This window comes from Dendropsophus ebraccatus, chromosome 1 (genome assembly GCF_027789765.1).
Source record: "Dendropsophus ebraccatus isolate aDenEbr1 chromosome 1, aDenEbr1.pat, whole genome shotgun sequence".
NCBI classification, from domain to species: domain Eukaryota; kingdom Metazoa; phylum Chordata; class Amphibia; order Anura; family Hylidae; genus Dendropsophus; species Dendropsophus ebraccatus.
The window spans coordinates 200,538,701-200,563,708 of record NC_091454.1 but is presented as its reverse complement, the minus strand read 5'-3'; the positions used below and the strand labels follow the sequence as shown (position 1 = coordinate 200,563,708).

General features: G+C 43.0%; 1 protein-coding gene and 1 pseudogene across 1 annotated transcript; both read right to left on the bottom strand.

Annotated features, from left to right (window-relative positions):
* Window positions 1–1,859: 1,859 nt before the first annotated feature.
* Window positions 1,860–2,802, bottom strand: LOC138783937 (olfactory receptor 5V1-like; annotated as a pseudogene).
* Window positions 2,803–18,011: 15,209 nt separating this feature from the next.
* LOC138783932 (olfactory receptor 5AR1-like) lies at window positions 18,012–18,950 on the bottom strand. The gene has a single exon (XM_069959267.1). It carries the CDS (start codon window positions 18,948–18,950, stop codon window positions 18,012–18,014), a length of 939 nt encoding a protein of 312 aa, XP_069815368.1.
* Window positions 18,951–25,008: the final 6,058 nt, after the last annotated feature.

The window sequence follows — 25,008 nt, the reverse complement described above, 5'->3', positions numbered from 1 at the left end:
TAAACTATAACTCCCAAACTCCTAAAGGCTGTCTGGACATAATAGGACAGAGTATGATCAGTATGATAGCTATTTTACAGACTAACACTAAGGGGAGGATTTACAAAGCGTATGCCAGAGGCGTACGCCAGGGAGAAGGGGCAGATTCACCCCTTCTCCCTGGCGTACGCCTCCCATATGCCCGGCTCGCCCGATGGGCAGGCTGGCGGAGCTTGGGGGTGTGGCCTCCTCCCGCGCCTCATTTGTCATGATTTACGCCTACTCGCAAATCATGACGCAAATCTACACCTGCTGGAAGCAGGTGTAGATTTGGTACGCTGGGCGCAGATTTGTGAGTCCGGCCAGCTACATTTACTAAGAGGCGTAAGCGGGGCCTAATATAAGCCCGGCGTACAAGTACCCCCCCTAACACACAAACACAGACCTGAAAAAAACTTTATTGAAATAAAACAAAAAAAAAAGCTAGACCTCTTGCTAACTGCCTTTTTCTTCATTTTCTTCCTGAAGTTGTTCGTCTTCTTTTAGTTAAAAAAAAAAAGTCATGTATTGCCCTGCCTAGGAATAGAGTAGGCAGAGCTACATTCAAAAAGGTTGGTGGGGAGCAGGAGGCTTGTAAAGCTGCTGACCCCTAAAAATGGAACATGATGTCAACATTTATTTATGTAATGACATTAAAAGAAACGTTAGAAAAGAAGCAAGACAGGATGCCAATTTGGGCAAAAAAGGTTGAAAGAAATAAATAAGGCAAAAGAAGGGATTACAAATGACAGTAGGTTCTTTGTTACTGCTTCTCTGGCCCCTAATTATCCCCTGCCCTGATATCACAGCGGACAGCTCCTCTGTTTATACATGGTATTCTATGGAAGAGCATTACACTGCAGTGCATGGGTGGAGGAGACATTCACTGTGACACCAGTTTTACAAAATATTTGTAAAGATGGCCAACCCCTTCAAGTCTCCAAGTGTCAGGTTTCTCTGAACTTTGCTCCTGTTTAAATGTAGAATAGCTGTTTTAATAACTGACATACACTTCACAAAGAGGGCATCCTACTCTTTTAATTCACTGTAGCAAATCCTCAAATTAGCATCAGAATGGAAAACATTTTAGAGCAGCATTTGAGATGGAAATCCAGCTCTACTGTGAGTAAGCCTTTGGCTTGTTTGTAAAAAAAAATTTCTGCATCTCCTCTTCTTTTACTTCATTCCCTCTTCCCTCTCTACCTCTCCCCTCTCATTAGACTTCTTTGGGCAGTGTAACCTAATCCCTCAGTGAAATTGAAAGTACATCCTTCCTCCACTTTGAAATATGCTCCCTTTCTTTCAATTCCTCTTATTTTAATTAATTCCCTCTCCCCATCCACTTCTCCCCTCTCAATAGATTTCTATAGGAGTAATTGATCCCTCAAAGTACATCTATAGTGAAGTTCAAAGTACATCTATACTCTACTTTGAAATGTATTCCCTTTTAGTGATGAACAGATAAGGAGTTGATGGGGGCATATATATATATATATATATATATATATATATATATATATATATATATATAATTTCCCCCCACACACATTTTTTTTTGTACTATTTATTAATGCAAAATAGTTTGAAATGAGATTGAAATTTAGACAAAAATGGATGATCTGTGTTCTTGTGGAAGCTGTAGGAACTAGTGTGGGAGGTTTTTCATTGTACCAGCTCACTGTAAATGCTGCTGTGAGATTCATATTCAGCTACAGTCATATCACATGTCATCTTTATTACTTGCTTTTGTATATTCCAATTAGCCTATAATAGGTTGTCAACCCAGACACTACGTACAACCAAACATAACAAATGAAGATTGTGTGTGCCCATTATCTAGGCTAGAACTTTGCCTTTATTAGTTTAGTTATTAATAAAATCGCCTCCCAAACATCCTTATTTCTTAGGCTGTAAGCCAAAGGATTTAACATTGGGACCACAACTGGGTAAAGAATTGACAGCAACATGTCCTGCTCTTTAGAATCCTCCGATTCTGGTTTTGTGTACAAGACTGTAAGTGGCCCATAGAATAAAATAACTATGATGAGGTGGGAGGTGCAGCTGGAGAAAGCTTTAATTCGTCCTGCCGAGGAACGGATCTTTGATATGGTGGAGAAGATATAAATATAAGAGATTATAGTGAGCAGGAATTGCACAAAAGGAATAAGGAAAACTTCGGCAAACATAAAAATCTTCCTACTTGTGATGTCCGAAGAGGAAATAGAAATCACTGAATTCAGATCACAAAAGAAATTATTGATATCATAGGAGTAACAGAATTGTAATATAGAGGTAAGCATTGCATGTGTCAGAGCATTTAGGGCACCCACTATCCAAGAGGAGGCCGCCATTACAATGTACACGCTCTTTCTTATAATGGTGTGATATTGTAAAGGCTTACACACTGCCACATAGCGGTCATAGGCCATTGACGTGATAATGAAAACTTCACCATCAGTAGACAAGATAAAAAAAAAACAACTGGACCATACAGCCAGGAAATGAGATCCTATGATCTTGGGTCAGTGTGATAGCAAGAAGCTTAGGGATGATGGAAGTTGTGGATGTGATGTCTACAATAGCTAGGTTACACAGGAAAAAATACATTGGAGTGTGTAATTTTGGCACCATACACACAAGACAAATAATGGTCAAGTTTCCCAACATAGCCATCAAGTAAATGGTTAATATCCCCCAAAATAGTTCAACTTGAGACTGTGAAGATGTAGAGAAGGCGACAATGTAAAAATCATTTCTTGAACTTCCATTTGGACAGCCGTTCATCTTAAAAATAGAAAATATCGTAGTGCTTTATTTAGTGATGACACACATATACTGCAACATAAAACAAATGTTATTAAGGTTTTCCTGAGAGGGGAAAAAGAAAAAAAAAAAGTCACTGTGCTCGACTAAGCATCTTGTGTTGGGTTACTGCAAGTCACATTAGAACTCCAGCAGTGTGCCGGCAATTGATGGCATACCTCCAGAGTTCTAATGTGTCTTGCAGTAACCTATATGCTTTTTTTTTTCTTCTAATTTTTGTACATTTAATTTACACATCCACAGCCAAAGAAGACAACATTGACAGCCGAGCAGGGTTAACCACTTCCTTCCGCAGGACGTACCGGCTCAACCTGCGGTGGGTGGGGAGATTCAGAGGGGGGCCGTGCCGCGACCCCGCTCTGAACCACAATGATCCCGGCTGCTTTCTGCAGCCTGGAACCACAACTATTAGCGGGTGCAGCCGATCGCCGCACATGCTAATAAGGACAGTTAAATGCAGCTGTCAAACATGACAGCTGCATTTAACAGTCCTGTGAAGTCCCCATCCCTGGTTCCTAGTGGCCGGATCTCCCCCCGCGCGCGTGGGGGGGGGGGGGGTTGAGGGTAGGGCGATCCAGTTTACTGGCCGGGTCGGGGCTCATGACACTGATCCAAGCTCGGCAATCCATGTAGCCAGAATAATAGAGCACTGATCTGATGGATTCCTATGGAGTGAAAGAAAGAGAGAAAAGGTAAAATTTCCCCGAAATACCCCTTTAAATAAGTTAAATGTGGGAGGCCTTAATACTTTTCTTTTAAAATATAATATTATAAGTTATGGGCACTAGATTAAATGTGATAGAATGTTGATCCAGGCATTCATCCTGATTGCCATATTGAAGTCGGGAAGGAATTTTCCCCCTATGATGGGGCAATTGGCATCTGCCTCATAAGGTTTTTTGTCTTCTGGATCAACACAGTAGGGTTTCTTTAGGTTGAACTTGATGGACTCTTGTCTTTTTTCAACCTTAGTAACTATGTTAGTATGTATAGTATAGGCAATCAAGCAAGTGTTGTTAAAAGGGGACCAAAGGGAAAGAAAACAGCTTTAACATTTTTTTAAATATTTGTAAAATTCACTCCCACATCTGTAAAACTTCTGAACTATTAAATTTTAAGGATATAGTCCAACTGCGTCAGGGGCTCTTCATTGGGACTTTCATCACAGTTTTTGTCTAGCACTGGCAAAAGGAACTGACCAGACCACTGCATCAAATTGTATTCGACTAAAAGATAGAAAGACGGCAACGCGTTTCGAACCCTTACGGTTATGGTCATTTCCACTGGGGGTTGAAGGATTTTGATTGCAGATGTATATAGTACAATTAATAATGGCATAAAAGAAGCTCAAGCTGCAAATATATATATATATATATATATATATATATATATATATATATATATAATTAAAAGTTATGGTTCCTGGAAGGCAAGAAATCGTGAAATTCTATTGTCGGGGACAAAAAAAGGAAATTTCCATTGTCAAAAATATCAGGAAATGGATTGAAGAGAAAAGAACTGTGGCTCAACAATGGAGATGATATTGGGTTAAACAGGTATTTGATAGAACCTCCTAATAAGAAGTTTATAGCAGGTGAAAAAGCATTTGTTCTATTGCATATGGATATGTCTATATATATATATATATATATATATATATATATATATATATATATATATATATATAGATAGATAGATAGATAGAGATATATATATAAATAATCAGGATGTTTTTCCACTTCATGATGCTGCATAGTCTGCAATGTCACATCACATTAGTACACTCAGTCATTATAAATAATATATAGACTGACATCCAATCACCGAAACCAAATCATTTCCTACAGAAGAGAACTTACGATTTAAAGATGTAGATGAGCTATGCACAGTGCAGCAACTCCCAAAAAGGGCTTCTAGTCAGTCTGCCTGACGATTCTGTTTTATAACATTATAATCTGATGGGAATTTTTGACAATAGAGATTTGAACTATAAATGTAAATGATAACTGAGTCTGATTTATTTCTTAATTATCCTGATATGTTATTTTAAAGACTGCATACTGGTAGGCACCACAACTTTTTTTGATTTATTGAGTGCTGCACCATTTTCTCTACATTATATATGGACCGGAGTGCAGGCACCGCTACTATGGAGGACTCTAAAAACTTTGACAAGAAGTTCGCCCAGGGGGCCAATTTTACAGAGGATGAAGAGAATCTGATACTTGCTGGACTCAAAGGTGATCCTAAGTTTCTACATACACCTTCAATTAATGATTTGAAACGAGAACTGGAACAAGAACGTAAACGAGAAATAGGACTTAATCTACACCTGACTACCCTCGGGGAATTTTATAAAAACCGCATGATTCCACGTGGCATGCGCTCCCGACTGAAACCAATTATGTATACCACCAATAAGGACTTTAAACAGGACTTTGAACAAATCTCCAATAGGTATGCAAGAGACATTATGTTGTTAAACATGAAATATTTACAGAGAGATCTTTTTACCATGGAGACTAAGATTAAAAAATTAGAAGACAATCTCAAACTAATGTTATCCGAAGAGGAGCTAACTGCTTTATTAGCAAAAGTTAAAAACTCATTGGAGAGGCTGAAAAGGATATTACCGAAGTGAAGAAAAGGAAATGGAGGAGAGATGCTAAGGACTATGATCTAGGGAATGTCTACACTTGGGATAATGATGCCAGCAATGCGAATGTCGGATGTCGTGGTAAAAGGAATCGTATTATCAGTGATAACTCTAATAGTGACTCACCAGCCAAAGTTTTTTTAGGCACACGGAAATCCCCAGAAACACCAACCACCCACAGACAAGAAGGGGAGGCAGGAGGCGCAACCGCTATCGCAAGACCTCCCATCATCAAAACACCGAGGGTCCAACCAATGCGCCCACCGAAGGAGAAGCGGAAGGGCAAGGACAATGTTGTAACAGAGAACAATTGATGGTAAATATCTCTTCTTATCAATTGAATGAGACACAAGTCAATGTATTGAATAGAGGTTTATCTTTTTGTCCAGGCAATAATGTGGATTGGTTTGAATTAGAACTTGATTTGTGGAAATTCTTTAGGCGGATCAAACTTAAGATCTGGAGCACTACCATCGGTAACACCAGTCTTGTGGTGGGACCGGAGGTAGATCCTCCAGAAATTTGTTTGAAAAATTTCAACCTCTTAACCAAAAGTGACTTTACCCCTCTTATGACATCTCACCCCGTGGAGTCTTTCATTTCAGGAGTTAAGGGGGATATATCTAGGTTGAAAATGAACACACCAGTGGGCTTCATTAGTAATCCTAACATGACAAGGGACGAGATGCAGGCGTTGGGAGACCTTGTGCGTAACCACGACATCACCATCAAACCTGCGGACAAGGGTGGTGGTGTCGTGGTTATGGACACAGTGGACTATATGGAGGAGGCATATCGTCAATTAATGGACGCCAATGTATATGAGATATTGTATAGAGATCCTACAGCCGATGTACAGTCTAAACTCAAGAGTATCCTTAATGTGGCCTTAGCAGAAGGATGTATTGATAAAAGAACATGGGAGTTTGTGTGGGTGGAACATCCGGTTATTCCATTGTTCTATCTCCTCCCCAAAATTCACAAGTCACTTCATAAACCCCCAGGACGACCTATTGTGTCTGTGTAGGGTCTGTGTTAAATAAGGCATCCATTTTTTTGGATAGAGTTCTGCAGCCCTATGTGACCAATATGAAGTCATATATACAAGACACCACCCAATTCCTCCTTAAATTAAGAGATGTAGATGCCACAAAAGTGAACTTTATAGCCTCGTTGGACATAGCGAGTCTATATACGTCCATTGGACATGATAAGGGCATCAATGCCATAAAAAACCTCCTACTTACGTCCGAATTCTCCACTCCCTGCCAGACCTTTTTGGTACAACTCTTGGATATTGTGTTATCATGTAATTTCTTTATGTTTGACAACAAGATTTTCCTACAGCGCAAGGGGACTGCGATGGGGTCTAATGTCGCACCTACTTTCGCTAACCTGTATGTAGCTTCACTAGAGGAATCACACGTCTATGTGTCCCACCATGCCCAACACATTGTGGGCTGGTGGAGATACATTGACGATGTGTTCCTGGCATGGGGGGGTGATGAAGAGGGTCTGATCTCTTTTTACGGTTTTTTGAACAGCATGGACCCAGACATACAGTTCACCATCTCATATTCTGATACAAACACCCAATTTCTTGACACTCATGTATACCGCTCCAACGACAAATTTCTCACAAAACTATACACCAAACCAACTGACAAAAATACATTACTTAAGTTTGATTCCAACCATCCAAAAAATACCATACAATCTCTTCCAAAAAGTCAATTCATGCGGATTAGACGTATAGTCACTGACGAGACAGAATTCCAACACACATTGTCCAATTTTGCTAACAACTTCCACAAAAGGGGATATCCTAGATCTGTCACACAAAAATATATGGAAGAGGTCTCTGGGATGCAGAGAGAAAACCTACTACATAAAAATATTGACCCGGATACTGGCAGTAGAATTCCCTTTGTCACACAATTTAACGGCCTGAGTGGTAGCATTTCTAAAATCATTCACAAACATTGGGGGGTACTACAACGGGGGTTCTCGGATATTGACAGCTTCCAGACTAGACCCCTCCTTTCCTACAAAAGAGCCCCTAATCTTAGGGATCGGCTAGTACATGCTAAGACTCCAAGTTTGCCTCAACCAACACAACTGTTATTAGGGCCACTAAGACCGGGATGCTATGCATGTAGGAGATGCGTAAATTGCAGATATGTCATTAGAGGGGACCGATTCATCCATCCTAGTACGAGGAAAGAATACCCCATTAGACAACATATAACATGTGAGACAGATTGGGTAATCTATGTGATAGTTTGCCCTTGTCCCCTAATATATGTAGGGGAAACCTCTTTGGATGTGAAAACACGTGTAATCCAGCATAGGTACACGATCAGGAAAAGGAAAATGGATCTACCGGTACCTAAGCATTTCTGCGATAAAAATCATGCAGAACAAGATCTACGTATTATGTTCATTGAACACACTACAGCCCCGGTTAGGGGAGGTGACAGGTTGGCTAAACAAAGAAGAAGGGAACTTTTCTGGATTTTTGAATTAAATTCCCTAAAACCGCATGGTCTGAACGTAGACTTTAAGATTACCCCTAGAATTTGTGGATAAGGATGAACCTAAGGTGTATGGCAAGTGCAGATTTTTGTATTTCCCTGTATTTTTGACCATGCATATATGGCAAATAAGGTTATGCAGAGAATTTTTTATCTTGCATGATTATTTACTTTCTCTTGTATTTTTTTCAGATACTCAAGCATCTCTCTTTTGGAATCGAAGGGAACATCACCACATGATGATTTTTGGTTCAGACCCCTCATCTTGGCAATTTTTGTCCTACACTGATATTCAGACCTTGCGTTTTTTCCACTGTGCGATCTTTACACCTGCGAGCTTAGAGATACGTTACTGGAATTCACGCGTCTACTGTATGGGCTGGGACACCGATCTGGAAACCCCAGGTGTTGGAGGCGATGGATTTAGTGTATAGGATCTAGAGATACACGGTGTGTGAGTCCGAGATCCTTGTACACCGATCGGTTGCGTGTGTTGTTGCTATGCAGCGGCCCGCACCATTCGTTCTGGTCTCCTTTACACCAAGATGTGGGAAGTACGGACAATATTGTCCAGATAAGGCCGATATTATCAGTATTAGGTGTATCACACCGGACGTGTAACTGTTCTCCAGTTTATATGTTATTCCCGAAGCCGCAGCATAATACATACCAGCAATTATATGGTTAAATCCAGTCACCACTACGTGGGTTGCCGCCCTGTAAGTCTCCTCATTGGCTGACATCCCACGCATGCGCTAAAGGTCTAGGACAACGCCGCTGAAGTGAGATCGTGGGGTCCGTGTCTGCTATAGGACCGCTGTGAGTGATGATCCCCAAGATTCTTTTTGTAATATATTTTTTATGGACTTTATGTACTTATGGACTTTATGACACTAACTTAACACTGTGGACCGATATACACAGATATTGATTAGCACGATCCACTTATTTTGTAATGTCTTGTAACACGTGTATTTATGTTTTGATTTCCTTCTGTGACACTGATTAATGATTTGATACACATGTAACCAATTGTGATTCACTATGTATTTAAACACTTGCTTTGCCATATGTGCTTTAACACTGCTTGAAAAAGGACTCATTGTGAGTTTGAAACGTTGCGGTTTTGGGCGAATAAATCACGTTTTTCCACTACTTTGGAGTGCCACAGTGATTCGTATATTGTATATTCCAGCACCTATGGTCTCATGGGTGCATACTGGTAGGCACCACAACTTTTTTTGATTTATTGAGTGCTGCACCATTTTCTCTACATTATATAGATAGATAGATAGATAGATATAGATATATATATAAATAATCAGGATGTTTTTCCACTTCATGATGCTGCATAGTCTGCAATGTCACATCACATTAGTACACTCAGTCATTATAAATAATATATAGACTGACATCCAATCACCGAAACCAAATCATTTCCTACAGAAGAGAACTTACGATTTAAAGATGTAGATGAGCTATGCACAGTGCAGCAACTCCCAAAAAGGGCTTCTAGTCAGTCTGCCTGACGATTCTGTTTTATAACATTATAATCTGATGGGAATTTTTGACAATAGAGATTTGAACTATAAATGTAAATGATAACTGAGTCTGATTTATTTCTTAATTATCCTGATATGTTATTTTAAAGACTACGGGGGGGGAGATTTATCAAACATGGTGTAAAGTAGAATTGGCTCAGTTGCCCCAGCATCCAATCAGATTCCACCTTTTATTTTTACAGGACCAAGACTGCGCAAATCAGTAGTAGCAAGATAACAGGTATTATCTCACACTCACAGTATACAGCCGTATACAGGATATATAATTGTTTTTTTAACACAATAAAATTAAAGAGCTGGTCAACTCCTTTACAGGATGCAGAGTGCGCAAATTAGTAGTAGAAAGATAACAGTTATTGTCCCACACTCAGAGTATACAGCCGTATACACTTTCAGTAGATAGTGCCTGTCTCACAACAACTTCTAAATAGATGGTTTTTATACTTTTGCCCTAGCAAGGGATTTTGAAGGTTCCTTCCTACCTAACTTCACCTAAAAGCTTTCTCTCCCTGGTATACAGTTTGTCCCTTTCTAGCTCCCACCAGCAACTCGAATCTGAACACGAACACAAGAACACAAATCTGAAATCACTACTCTTATATTCAGGAGGTGACGTAGTTTAGCCACCCAATCACAGTTAGAGTTTTTTTTTTTTTTTTAAGTCCTGCCTATTCCTAGTGCCTATCCCTCCCCCCTGCATGTTTATTGACTTGAAAAAAGCGCCAGGGGGGTGGAAGGACAAATCGGATTTTTAGTGCGCTGGCGTTCGAATATTCAAACGCATTCGAATAGCGTACTTTTTGATCGAATAGTATTCGCTCATCACTAGTGGTTGGTAACCTTCATATAATATACCATGATTCCCACCTCTGGGATCCTTGTCTGACCTGCCCAGAAACTGGTAAATGGGGATTAGGTAATATTTGCATAAAGCTGTAGAAAGTTCCTCCGAAATCACTTTTTTACGGGTGGTCCAAGGTACCTTAATGAGTATCGATTAATATAAATACATGATATGGTATCAGGCATGTCAAAATGTTTTTGTTGCAATGGGTCTTACTCTAGAGACCTGCTACTATCTAAAGGGATAATGTACAGCCGGGGGAGAGCTTGGCGGCAGTGCAATCCACTCGCTAATTCTAACACTTCTTTAGCCACACTATAATGGAGCTAAACTGTTGGAATGAGCAAGCGGATGGGGAGTGGATCACACTGCCACCATGCTCTCTCCTCGACTGTATCTATTGCAGTGGGTCTCAAATAACGGGAAGAGAGTATGGCAGCAGTGCGATCCACTCACCAGTCTCTTGCTAATTCTAACACTGTGCATCGTACACTATAATAAGGCTAAAGTGTTTAAACTAATAAGCAGATGAGGAGTGGATCACACTGCCACTGTGCTCTCTCCCTGGCTGTATCTTTGTATCACAGCAGGTTTTAAATAGACATGTCAAAAGTTATTTAGAATAAAAAGGTATTTTTTAATCCAACACTATCAGGGAGTGATGTTCTGGGTAATCTGGTGTCCTTGTGAAGAATAAGGAAATATTTAGAAAATACAAAGATTAAAAGCTGCCACCTCCCCTCACCAACGCTCCCCTTTCTCCTCCCTGAGGAAATGTAATGGGATCACTGTGTAAAAAGAGGATGCAATACTGATAATGATGGAAGTGGACTCCTAACAATTGGACCATCTTAAAATTTTATATGCCCAGAAAATCCTTTTAACAACTTCACAAGAGATGGGATCTGCTGAGTACCAGGGGCTTTTTACACAGATTATTTGTATTTGTTTTATACACAAAAAATTTGCGCTAGTTTTTGGCCAGACGCTTATTGCACAAATGTTAGCAACTTTCATGTAAGCATATCCCCCAACAAGAAGAGGACCCATCTGCAGACAGCTGTTTTGTGGATCATCTGTACAGAGCAGAATGCTGGTTGGCTGTGAGAGAGCCTCCTACATACATCCAGTTGGAATGGAATGAATAACTATGACTTGAGTAGATGACACATGTTTATTTAATTTATTGTGTGCTTAGAGAAATTGTTTGGAAAATTAAATTCAAGGTGGCAGCCACAATTCAGCCACTGTGGCAGCTAGATTTGGTCACCTGTATAAAGTGTATGACCAACAGATGATTTGAGTGAAGAGAAGGTTTGGGCATGCGGGATTTTACCACCTGAGCCTTACCCCTCCCCATTAACAACATGTGAACCTTTAGCCATGCAGATTCATGTCAATGGGAAGACCTGAAGAGATAACTGTCGAACGACAGTCAACAAATGTGTATGGCCATCTTTGGGATAAAGGACCTGTGTGACTGCATAGGAAACATTCCTATTCACCTGTGAAAAGAGCGCCACGCTGACCAGTCAGCAATGCATATCAGCAACCTACAGTGTCTGCCTATATTATATCCACAAGTGGCCGAGAGGGACAAAGCACAATAAAGTTTGATACTGTATCAAACTCAATCTTCTCGGCCACTCTTCCGAGTTATTCTGTCCCCCACTACTGCAGTTCTTATCAACACTTCCTGACAGGTACTAAGAAGTGGTAAGTAAGGGGGACCAAGCACCATCATAATGGCAACATCAGGGCAGGGGCGAAGAGTTATATCATGTAGATGGCAAATTAAGATGGGAACAAACTTGTAGAGAAGAGAGCAGGTTGCTTTATTCAAATTCCCTTTATTAATTTATTGTGGATAGGGAAAAGGTTGATTTATCTGGTAATACTCTTATAGTTAAATAATGTAGCTTAAAGGGACAGTGTCACATTTTTGATTTTTTTTTTTAATAAAAGGTATTTAGAGAAAATAAGTGTGTTCTATTTTTTTTTTTTTTTTTTTTACATGGTGCTTGAGTGTTTTTTAATCAATTTGATGCCTGCACAGGGGGCTGCCATGTTTATAGTGTCTGTGTGTGACGTCATTTCACGACACACACACAGACACTATTCGGCACCTCCAGAACATTGGAGTGAACCGACGGAGTCCGTCTGGTTCACTCACACTGGAGGCTCCGTCACTGTGTACTGCGCATGTGCATAGACATGCGCAGTACACAGCTGAAGTACATGGGGCAGGGTGGTGGGGCCATTTTCGTGAAGCCACTGGCCAGCAAGAGGCACGAGAGGGGAGGAGAGAGAGACCGCACAGTGAGTGTGCTGGAGAACACTGTGCAGCTCTCCCCCCCCCCTCCCCCGCATCCCCCCACCAACCGTTCAGCGCACCGCCGGCGACGCCGCAGGCCAGGCAGGGGTGGTCTGGGTAGGACAGTCCCCCCCCGTACAGTCACCGGGCCGCTGTGAGCTTCGAGCACGGACAGGCTGTAATACACCGTCCCGGAAGCTCACAGCTGCAGCCTCGGGGGCACTGACTTCTCTCCTGCTCGGTGAAATCATTGTTGCAGAGCAGGAGAGAAGTCAGTGCACAGAGTGGCTGCAGCTGTGAGCTTCCGGGACGGTGTATTACAGCCTGTCCGTGCTCGAAGCTCACAGCGGCCCGGTGACTGTACGGAGGGGGGGGGACTGTCCTACCCAGACCACCCCTGCCTGGCCTGCGGCGTCGCCGGCGGTGTGCTGAACGGTTATCGGGGGGAAGCTCAACGCGGCCCTCTAACTGTACTGGGGAGCCTCTGCCCTGCCTTCTCCTCGTGCCCCCCCCCCCCGGTTGCTATCCGTGCCCCCACCACCACCAGTTGCTCCCCCTGTCACCCCAGCCTCCCCCTCCCCTGTCACCCCAGCCTTCTCCAGCCTCTCCCTCCTGTCACCCCAGCCTCTCCCTCCTGTCACCCCAGCCTCCTCCAGCCTCTCCCTCCTGTCATCCCAGCCTCCTCCAGCCTCTCCCTCCTGTCACCCCAGCCTCTCCCTCCTGTCATCCCAGCCTCCTCCAGCCTCTCCCTCCTGTCACCGCAGCCTCTCCCTCCTGTCACCCCAGCCTCCTCCAGCCTCTCCCTCCTGTCACCCCAGCCTCCTCCAGCCTCTCCCTCCTGTCACCCCAGCCTCCTCCAGCCTCTCCCTCCTGTCATCCCAGCCTCCTCCAGCCTCTCCCTCCTGTCACCCCAGCCTCCTCCAGCCTCTCCCTCCTGTCATCCCAGCCTTCTCCAGCCTCTCCCTCCTGTCACCCCAGCCTCTCCCTCCTGTCACCCCAGCCTCTCCCTCCTGTCACCCCAGCCTCCTCCAGCCTCTCCCTCCTGTCACCCCAGCCTCTCCCTCCTGTCACCCCAGCCTCCTCCAGCCTCTCCCTCCTGTCATCCCAGCCTCCTCCAGCCTCTCCCTCCTGTCACCCCAGCCTCTCCCTCCTGTCACCCCAGCCTCCTCCAGCCTCTCCCTCCTGTCATCCCAGCCTCCTCCAGCCTCTCCCTCCTGTCACCCCAGCCTCTCCCTCCTGTCACCCCAGCCTCCTCCAGCCTCTCCCTCCTGTCACCCCAGCCTCCTCCAGCCTCTCCCTCCTGTCACCCCAGCCTCCTCCAGCCTCTCCCTCCTGTCATCCCAGCCTCCTCCAGCCTCTCCCTCCTGTCACCCCAGCCTCTCCCTCCTGTCATCCCAGCCTTCTCCAGCCTCTCCCTCCTGTCACCCCAGCCTCTCCCTCCTGTCACCCCAGCCTCTCCCTCCTGTCACCCCAGCCTCCTCCAGCCTCTCCCTCCTGTCACCCCAGCCTCTCCCTCCTGTCACCCCAGCCTCTCCCTCCTGTCACCCCAGCCTCCTCCAGCCTCTCCCTCCTGTCACCCCAGCCTCTCCCTCCTGTCACCCCAGCCTCTCCCTCCTGTCATCCCAGCCTTCTCCAGCCTCTCCCTCCTGTCACCCCAGCCTCTCCCTCCTGTCACCCCAGCCTCTCCCTCCTGTCACCCCAGCCTCCTCCAGCCTCTCCCTCCTGTCATCCCAGCCTCCTCCAGCCTCTCCCTCCTGTCACCCCAGCCTCTCCCTCCTGTCATCCCAGCCTCCTCCAGCCTCTCCCTCCTGTCACCCCAGCCTCTCCCTCCTGTCACCCCAGCCTCCTCCAGCCTCTCCCTCCTGTCATCCCAGCCTCCTCCAGCCTCTCCCTCCTGTCACCCCAGCCTCTCCCTCCTGTCACCCCAGCCTCCTCCAGCCTCTCCCTCCTGTCATCCCCGCCTCCTCCAGCCTCTCCCTCCTGTCATCCCAGCCTCCTCCAGCCTCTCCCTCCTGTCATCCCAGCCTCCTCCAGCCTCTCCCTCCTGTCACCCCAGCCTCTCCCTCCTGTCACCCCAGCCTCCTCCAGCCTCTCCCTCCTGTCATCCCAGCCTCCTCCAGCCTCTCCCTCCTGTCATCCCAGCCTCCTCCAGCCTCTCCCTCCTGTCACCCCAGCCTCTCCCTCCTGTCACCCCAGCCTCCTCCAGCCTCTCCCTCCTGTCATCCCAGCCTCCTCCAGCCTCTCCCTCCTGTCACCCCAGCCTCTCCCTCCTGTCACCCCAGCCTCCTCCAGCCTCTCCCTCCTGTCATCCCAGCCTCCTCCAGCCTCTCCCTCCTGTCACCCCAGCCTCAGCCTCCCCTGTCACCCCAGCCTCTCCCTCTTGTCACCCCAGCCTCTCCCTCCTGTCACCACAGCCTCCCCCTCCCCTGTCACCCCAGCCTCCCCCTCCCCTGTCACCCCAGCCTCCTCCAGCTTCTCCCTCCTGTCACCCCAGCCTCTTCCAGCCTCCCCCCGTCACCCCAGCCTCTTCCAGCGAACAATAGCCTGTACATATACACACACACACACATATACATATATATATATATATATATAGAAACCGAGAAGAGGCAGCACTCCAATATGTGGTGAAAAACGGAAGATAATTTATTCACCCATCAATGTGCAACGTTTCGATCTCCCAATGAGATCTTTTTCAAGCAAGATCTCATTGGGAGATCGAAACGTTGCACATTGATGGGTGAATAAATTATCTTCCGTTTTTCACCACATATTGGAGTGCTGCCTCTTCTCGGTTTCTTTCATTACTAAGGTGGTCCTGGAGTCCGTCCACTGAGGTTGAAGCACCCACCTGAGCCACAGTGCCACACAGTGCCGTCCAGCCCTATATTCTTACTTTATATATATATATATATATATATATATATATATATATATATATAGACACACATATAGGCTACGTTCACACAACGTCAATAAACGGCCGCTAAGAAACTGCCATTATTGCTGCAATATGACTGCAATGGCAATACATTGAAGTCAATGCGGTGTGTGCATTGGACGTCCGTCCTCCCATTGACTTCAATGCATTGCCATTGCAGTCAGTTAAATTGTGGCAAAAACGGCCGTTTTTTGGCAGCCGTTTATTGACGTTTTGTGAACCTAGCCATACACACATTAAGGCTATGTTCACACTACGTAAGTTTCCAGCCGTAGCGTGTTCCGTGAATAAGCGGCCGGAGACTTACGTAGTTTGCGTACAATGTTAAGTATTTGATCCCGGCTGCACAGTTCACACTACGTAAGAACTTACGCCAGGATCGTATACGGCGACGTAAAAAATGAACCAGACCATTGTTTCCGGACGGAAATGCTGTAACTTACGCGCGTAGCGTAACATGCGGTCCCTTACGTAGTGGTGATTTCTTCTTTTTTCCACTCTTCTTTGCCGTTTCAAAAGGTTCTGTGTGGTGTCCGGGGCTAGGCGAAGCTTTCCAAGTAAAAGACCGCTGTCAGATCACTACGTATGCCGCTCGGGAAGCGTAAGTAGACTACGTACGGTCCGTATGTAGCCGGCCGCAACTAGCGTAAATCTCCGGCCGGAGTTTAACACGTATATATCCGGCCGTGAAAATATGCGTCCGGATATATACATAGTGTGAACATGGCCCTAGGCTACGTTCACACTATGTTCAACAGCATCCGTTGCATCCGTATCAGATGCAGGAACGTTCTTTATTCACAATTGATTTGGTGGCTGTGCCCGCAAATCAATTAGCCATTCACTCCAGTGCAATGTGCGGCCGTACTGCACATTGCGCTGTGTGAACAGCTGATGTTTCCAGACGCTGTTCAGTGAACAGTGTCCGGAAATAATGTCCAGGAACATTATTCTAACGCCCGTTCTAAAGATCGGGCGTTAGAATAACGCTATGTCAACACAACGGGCGACATTGCATTGACTTCAATGCAATGCCACCCCTGCAGTAAAGAACGGACACTGAGGCAATTGCAATCAGCATCTGTTCTTTACTACAAAATGACGTTATGTGAACATAGCCATACACACATATATATATATATATATATATATATATATATATATACACACACACATCTCTATCTATCTCCTATCTATCTATCTTTCTATCTATCTATGGCTGCGTGCACACTACGGAAATGCCGCGTATAACCCGCGGCGTATTCCGTCGCTCGTCCCCGCCCGTGCCATAGACATGTCAATTCTTTTGACGGAATGCAGAATCCGCCCGTGCACAAAACGGTGTCTATGTCACGGGCGGAAATGCGCGCCGCCGCGTGCGGAGATGAGCAACGGAATACGCCGCGGGTTATACGCGGCAATTCCGTAGTGTGCACGCACCCTATCTGTGTAATGTGTGACACAGCGGACACCAGAGAACAATACTCTGGTGCCTTTACTCTCCTGTATATGTATACCCTCTACCTGTGTAATGTGTGACATGAGTTATCTGTATGAGTGTAACAACAATACTATGTGCATTCGGGGGATGGGCGGCTGTATGTGGTTCTGCAGCGAGTTGAGGTGTATTAGGAGGTTCTGCAGCAGCTGAGGTGTATTATCGGCTAGGGACATGCTTCTTGTATCTGTACTGCTGTGCAGACAACAACAAAATGGCTCTGCCCAACAGTACACATAATATCACCTTTCTCCTCTTTGTTCTTTTGTGAAAAGAGGGGGGAGGTGATGATGTCACAGCAGCTGAGCAGGGACTGCCTCTTTTTTTCAGCATCCCTATTTCAGGCTGCTTTTACCAGCAGTTTCCTGCTGGAGCTCCCCCTGGTGGCCATCACTGGGAAATATGGAAAATTCGATCGTTAATTTTTCATATTTCCTTACATGTAAAAAAAATAAAAAACACATATAAATTAACAAAAAAAAATAACAAATTCACTTTTAACACTTTCAAAAAAATTTTTTACTTGCCGACACATTCCCTTTAAATAAACTGTTTTCTATTAAGACAGAAAAGGAAACTTTTTTTCTGAGTTGTCTCATCTGAAGAAGATATTCCAGACGTTGCAAGTCAACTTGTTACTCTACCATCTTCTCCACACCAGGCCCCTGGCAACAGCCTGTAGAGGTTACCAGCCTACACATTGGCACTGCCACTACCAATTGACCAATCTTGTCAGTTCCACTCCTGTCAGATACATTTAGGAATTTGTAATTCTTATTCCATATCCCTTCGAGTATACACAAAAGTTAAAATTAAAGCTGCTAAAACCTTAACATATTTTGTTTCAATGTTACAATTGCTCCCCAAACCTCTTTATTTCTCAGACTATAAACCAGAGGATTCAACATTGGAACTAGAACAAGATAAAGCATGGACAGCAACATGTCCTGTTCTTTAGAATCTTTTGAGTCTGATTTTATATACAAGAACATACTTGGTGCATAGAATAATAAAACGGTGATAAGGTGGGAGGAGCAGCTGGAGAAAGCTTTCATCCGTCCTGCCGAGGAACGGATCTTCAGTATGGCAATGAAGATAAAGAAATATGAGATAATGGTGAGCGTAAATTGTAAAAAGGTAATAGAACAAAGTTCAAAAAACATGAAGATTTTCCGACTTTGAATGTCAGAAGAGGAAAGTACAACCAGTGAGTTCAGGTCACAATAGAAATTATTGATATCACGTGAATAACAAAATTGTAGAATGGATGTTAGTATTGTATGTAGAAGAGAATTGAAACCACCAAGTAGCCAACAAGAGGCCGCCATTGTAATGTACACGTTCTTCGTCATTATTGAGTGATATTGTAAGGGCTTACATATTGCCACATAGCGGTCATAGGCCATTATTGTCAGCATAAAAATTTCACCATCAACAAACAAAACAAAGAAAAATAACTGAATCATACAAGAAGTAAAAGATATTCTTTGGTCCTGAGTCAGGGTGATAAAAAACAGTTTGGGTACACAGGTTGAGGTGGATATGACATCTACAACAGTGAGGTTACACAGGAAGAAATACATTGGGGTGTGTAATTTTGGAAACAAACACACAAGAGAAATTATGGTCAAGTTTCCCAACATAGTAAGTATGTAAATAATTAAAATTCCAAAAGAAAGCGCAAGTTGACCCGATGAAGACAATGAGAAGGCAAAAAGGTTAAAGTCATGGGTGAAACTTGCATTTAGACAGTCGTTCATGTTTAGTTTTGGCTGTTATTTTTGCCTTCAGCAATGGAAGGATTGTTGTGCGGTGATCATCTTGGTTCTCAAGAACAATAATAATAATAATGTCATATACAGTATGTCTGTCCTAAAATGGTGGCAATGAAAATTACAAGTCATCCCACAAAAGAAAGTCCTCTTAGCTATCTGACTGAAATCTAAAAAAAAAATCATACAGGCTCAGAATAAGGTGACAGAAAAACAAGCTATTTTGCATGAGAGAAATGAGAAAATGATATACATTTGCTATGATCTTAAATGAAAAGATAAAATAAAATATATTATTTATAACACACCGTCAATAGTGTGAAAATAAATCTCAAAAGACAAAGTATATAAATAAATTCTTTCAAAATATCAACTCTTCTCACAAAATACAAGATGTCCCTTGACTAAAATGAAAAAAGATTAAAAAAAAAAACATATGGAACACAGGTGGGAAGGTTTTTTGTTTCCCATAAAATGCCACCACTATAGCTGCAGTGCCATCTGTTTCATCACACCTCTTTTTGCATCAATTTCATTCCTGAGTCATGTGACCTCTGATCAGCCGCCTCAACTCAACACATTATATTATTCTTTCTAGTTTTTTTTTTTTTTTTAGACTACAGTATTTCAGCACTTTACTTCTTAAATCCTTTTCTTTTCTAATACATGAGTAATAAGAAACATAATTATGTGTAATAAACTACTACAAGTACCAAAACTATATTAAAATACTATATTAGGTGTATATTTCTGTCACGTTTATTGAAGCGTCATTACCTCAATACCTGCGTTAGCATCTGTATCATTTGGCCTTGTTCATCTGGTAAAAAAAAATCCATGCTTATAAAATGTGATAATTCTCCAAGGTTCCTGACCCACTGGGAAATTAAAGCTACCTGTCGTATAATGATAATTAAGTAAAATAATGAATAGTTATTTATGGACCAAGAAAACAAAATTGCCTAATAGATGAACGCAGGCCGAATCAATGTATGGTCTGTAATGTATCCTTCCATTTATGTTATACAAATTTTTATTTTATTTTATTTCATTTATTTTCATCACTAAAACTTTTAATTGTGTATTATGCTGCCTATAGCTGAACACCTGACCTTATAATAGTTTATTTGTAACATTTAAGATTTTATTATGAATATTTATGATTATGTTATGGCCGCGGCGGTGTCCTGTGCTTCGGGCCGCCATACTGCTTCTGCCGGCAGTAGTGTGACAGCGGACACTGGAGCCCACGTGCAGGACACAGTGCTGCTGTCTCTTCAGGTCCACAGAGCGCCTTGCTCCCCAATGTCCCAAAAGGCGATCGCGCCCTCGTCTTCTAGGGCGTGAGCGCGCCGGCTGCCAAAGATTTAAAGGGACAGTGCATCCCTAATTGGTTAGTTGCACCAATCATCTACCCTATCAATAAGACACCTGTCCTGACATTCCCTGTTTCAGCCTCTGCATGCTTCCCTTAGCGTGTAGTCCCATCTCTCAATGAATCCTGCCCGTGATCCCTGCCCGTGGTTCCTGCCCATGCTTTCCACCGACAGTCCTGCTGTGTTACCTGTGGTTCCAGATGTAAGTTCTGCTATGTACCTGTGTACCTGCTGTAGCCTAGCCAGGGGTGGAAACTTAGGGGTTGCCCGCTGCAGTCAACCCATCCTGCCTTGCGGCGAGCACTGGTGGAGACCGACGGCCCCTTATACTCCACTCCTTGGTGCATCTTACGCCATCACTAGCGGTGGAACAGTGGATCTAAGCCTCCTGAACTAAGATTATTTCCGAACTTCAGACAGGTTCGGGATGAGGGGCCGCATGTCTCAAAAAAAAAAAAAGAAAGTTATTCTCACCTTTCCACACTCCACTGTGGCTCTCCGGTCCGATCCTGTTGTCTTCTCTGGTGAAGGCCTTTTCAGCCAATCACAGGCTGTCTGGGACGGGACAGCACAGTGACCTGTGATTGGCTGAGCAAGCTGTCACTCTAGAGACAACAGTGACAGCCTTCATGCAGTGTAAATGATCAATTTTGATTGTCTATTCCTTGTGGGATTGTCCATTCCTTCAATTGATTTTCAGTGTCTCGTATTTGTGTATTGGGTAATGTCAGAAAATATTAAAAAAAGGGTTTCTTAATTTTAGTAGTGTCTGGGATCATGGATAGAAGAGCCACCTGAGGGGTTAGTGTCACTTTTAGGTTAAGTTAACAGACTGTCAAAATGATGACCATTTCTTTTTTAAATGACAGCTACAGATAATGATCATTGCTCATAATTTACTGATGGGCTTCCATCATCAAATTGATGTTTGTTTTTTTTTACCAGTTTTTCCCTGTTGGTTTCTTGTTTCACCACTAACACAGTGTGGCACAAAAATTTTACAAAATCCGAAACACCTGTGTTCTCTTGTTGTATAGCAATGGATGCTGTTAAACTGTCGGCCGCTGGGCTGCATTCAGCATGTTCCTACAGGCGATACTTCTGTTTTTACAATTGACTTGAGGGAACCGTTAGGTGTGCCCGCAAATCAATTAACCATTCACTTCAATGCAAAGTGCAGCCGCCGCACTTTACATTGTGTGAATAGCTATTATTTCTGGATGCTGTTCCTTGAACAGCTTCCTGAAATAACAGGCATGTACATTATTTTAACACCGTTCTTTAGAATAAATGATGTGTGAACACAACGGGCGGCATTGCATTGTTGATTGGTTGTGTGAACATAGCTTAACTCATGTGATTGTCATTTGGAATTTTCTGCATAAGGAGAAAGAGTCTCCGGCTTCAAAGAAAGCAGCACTGAAAAAGACTTCAGATCCACAGAGAGGTGTGTAGCAGGCAATTTCCTTAATTAGGGACTAATGTTATACAAATAAACATAAAAAAAAGAATAATGATTTAAAAAAAAAACAGTAGCACTCCAAAAGTTGTGAATGGTGGTTTATCCATCGTACACATTAACAGCAACATTTCAACTCCCACCCTCATGGCTTGAGAAAGACCATGGGAGGCAGTTGTAACTGTGATATTACTGCATATGATGGAATAAACCCCCATTCACATTTGATATCATAACTAGAGATGAGCGAAGCAGGCAGAAATTTGTTTTGCGAGGTTTGCAAATTTTCGGTCGAACTAGTTGAGATTTGTGAATCAAATCTTAACAAATTTAAAAAACTGACAAACTATAGGAGCTACAATACTGGGACTATTATAGAAGGACGAATTTGTTAACACATGTTCTGGTTAAAGTGTCAAAAATTGGAAAATGACAATAAAAAAATGGCAATCAGCCAATCAATCATTCATTCAATTTTCACCATGGACAGCAGTGGACGTGGGTGGAACAGCAGCATAAAATATATAAACTTTCTAATTAACCATTTAACACGTTCCAATCCCCTTTTCAAGTACCCTTTCACCTTCCCTTATGTGGAACCTTTTGTATCTCCTGTTAGTTTAAGTGGCACCAGTATGTGACAATATAATTTGGATTTCAATTTAGTTTTCGATTTTAATGTAGACGTAGAGTGACCCAGCGTTAGCAAGTTCAATTGCCGGGCCATCATCATTAACAGCCTTCAGGAATGACTCGGGATGGTCGCAAAAGGCTTGGATGAAGGTTGCAGATCCCAGTAAGACCCAGTGGTCATGCAAATACTAGCCAGGCTGGTATTGTGGAAAAGAACCTTCAAAGTTCCTGCTTCACGGCAGTCAGTAGTCAGTCCTGGAGCCAGCACTCATCAGAAGGGTCCTCACCCCATCCACAGAGCCCTACACAGAAGTTATCCCCTTTTGTTCCTCTACGCTGTATACACCCGTGGTCTGATGCCTAGGACAGCCCCTTGCAGGGGGAGCAGCACCAGGGAGAAGGGGGAAAGAACTGCTTGGTGCTAAAAACTTTTTATTTTTTCAGTCTCCTACTTCCCATTCAGACTTGCCAGTAAATTGTGTCTTTTCGAGGTGGTGAGGTATGATTGTATTGGTAAGGTCTGGTATGGCGGTGTTATCCAGTTACAGTATGGCGGTATTGGTCAGGTCTGGTATAGCAGTCTAAAATGTAACGCCTGGAGCTATCACCTACCAATCTATCAATCCTGTGGTGAGAAATCCATCAGACAATATGCAGACGGCTCTAATCACTAATTCAATGTGCAAATTTGTTTATATTTGAAGCAGTTAAAAACCATGGAAAACGCAATTCCTGACAATGTTTCTACATGTAGAGAAATTCATGTGGCCGAAAACCACGCTCCCCAAGATGGGGCATCCTCAGGTTTAGTGCCTAGGGCAGCAGCAGATTTTAATATGGCCTTGCCTCCAAGTTGTTGTAGCCCCCTCTCCTGCCCCTCCATAATGAATTAAAACTTTTTTTTTACTCATCTCTCCAGTCGTTACCACAGTTGCTGCTGTGCCAGATGCGATGTCATGGAGTCAGTCATCACTGCTGCTCCAGATCACTTCTAGATTAGAGGTCTAATGAAGCCTGTGATCTAGAAGTGAAAAGCAAAGAGAAGAGAGCTAATTGCTCCCTGCTCTAAGCCTCTTGTTGGCACCAAACAGAGACCACCAGGGACACATAAATAGTAACTCACACTCACTGACTGAATGACTTGCTGACACGCAGTTTCTTCAATCTGATTGCAGTTTTTTGTTGTTTTTTTTATCCCGCTCAGTGATGTGTGGCCGCCATGTCTTTTGCGAATCTCCTTGACAAATCTCTGTGAATTCGCTTTGCAGAACAAAGTGAACTAACAGCGCAACTTGCAGAAAATCTTGCTTCATGCGATTCGCTTCACTCATCCCTAATCACAACTTTTAAAATACTTTTTTTAAATTCCTTTGGGCTACCTGTGAGTTCTTTTGAAATGTTTGCCTTCCAAAATATTAGTCTGATGCGAGTTACCATCCTCTAAAATTGTTCAAGTGATTAACCTCAAGTTCCACTTACACATCCTTTTGTACCAGAAGATATGAGTTGGTACAAAAAGGCAAGAGTAAATTGCAGTAATGAATATGTATGTTCTTAACCCCTTCACGTCCACAATACGTGTATATATGTTCCTGCTGCCGGTGCCTTGTTCAGCAGGAACGTTCATAAACGTTCCTGACTTCTGAGGCTTTAGTTGTGCGCGGGACTCCTGCAGTGAGAGCAGTCCTGCATACATCAGTGTGGCCGGAGATAATGACAGGCAGCTGCAATTCCACAGCTGCCTGTCAATAACCTCTTAAATGCTGCAATTTAAAAAATAAAAGTTTTTAAAAGAATTAAAACAACCCTTATAACCCCCCTCAATTAAAGTTTGCCCATTATAAAAAAAAAACATGTAAAAATAAATAAATAAACAAACATATTACATATCGTAGTGTGCAGAATTCTTTGCTCTATTGAAATATAACATTACTCATCCCACACAGTGAACAGGGTAAAAAAACCACACCAGTATTGGTGATTTATTTTATTTCAGAAAAAAAAATAAAAAATAAAAATCAATCCAAATTTTTCTTTTACACTAGTATGATACTAATGAAAACTAGAGATTATGGCGCAAAAATGACACCCCAACCAGCCCTGTAGGTGGAAAAAAAAAAGCGCTATGGCTCTTTGAAGGCGGGGAGGAACATTGCATTAATTTGAACCGGACATCTGGGCACCAATGACCTTGGTCATGAAGGGGTTAATAGGTTTCAACAGTCCATTTAAACTATTTGCATAAATTTGAAGTTTCAGGTTAATGCCGTTCATCAGGCATTGGAACAAACAAAAAATAGACAAATAAATATAAGGGATCAAAATTTATGCAAGTAAAGCCGTAAGCATGAGTATGTTTCAAAACATTTAAAAAAATACATAAAAGTAGGGAAAAGGCTAAATGTAAAAGAAGAAGCTCCACTTGCCCTCTGCATTAGTTTTATCAAAGTTTACCTGTCCTTATGAATACTCACCTGTTTGGCGTACACTCGCTGCTGCCACCGGACGTTCAAATAACTATAGATATGACACATTGGGTCAGTTCCATGCACAAACACTATTGAGTCAGAATAGGACT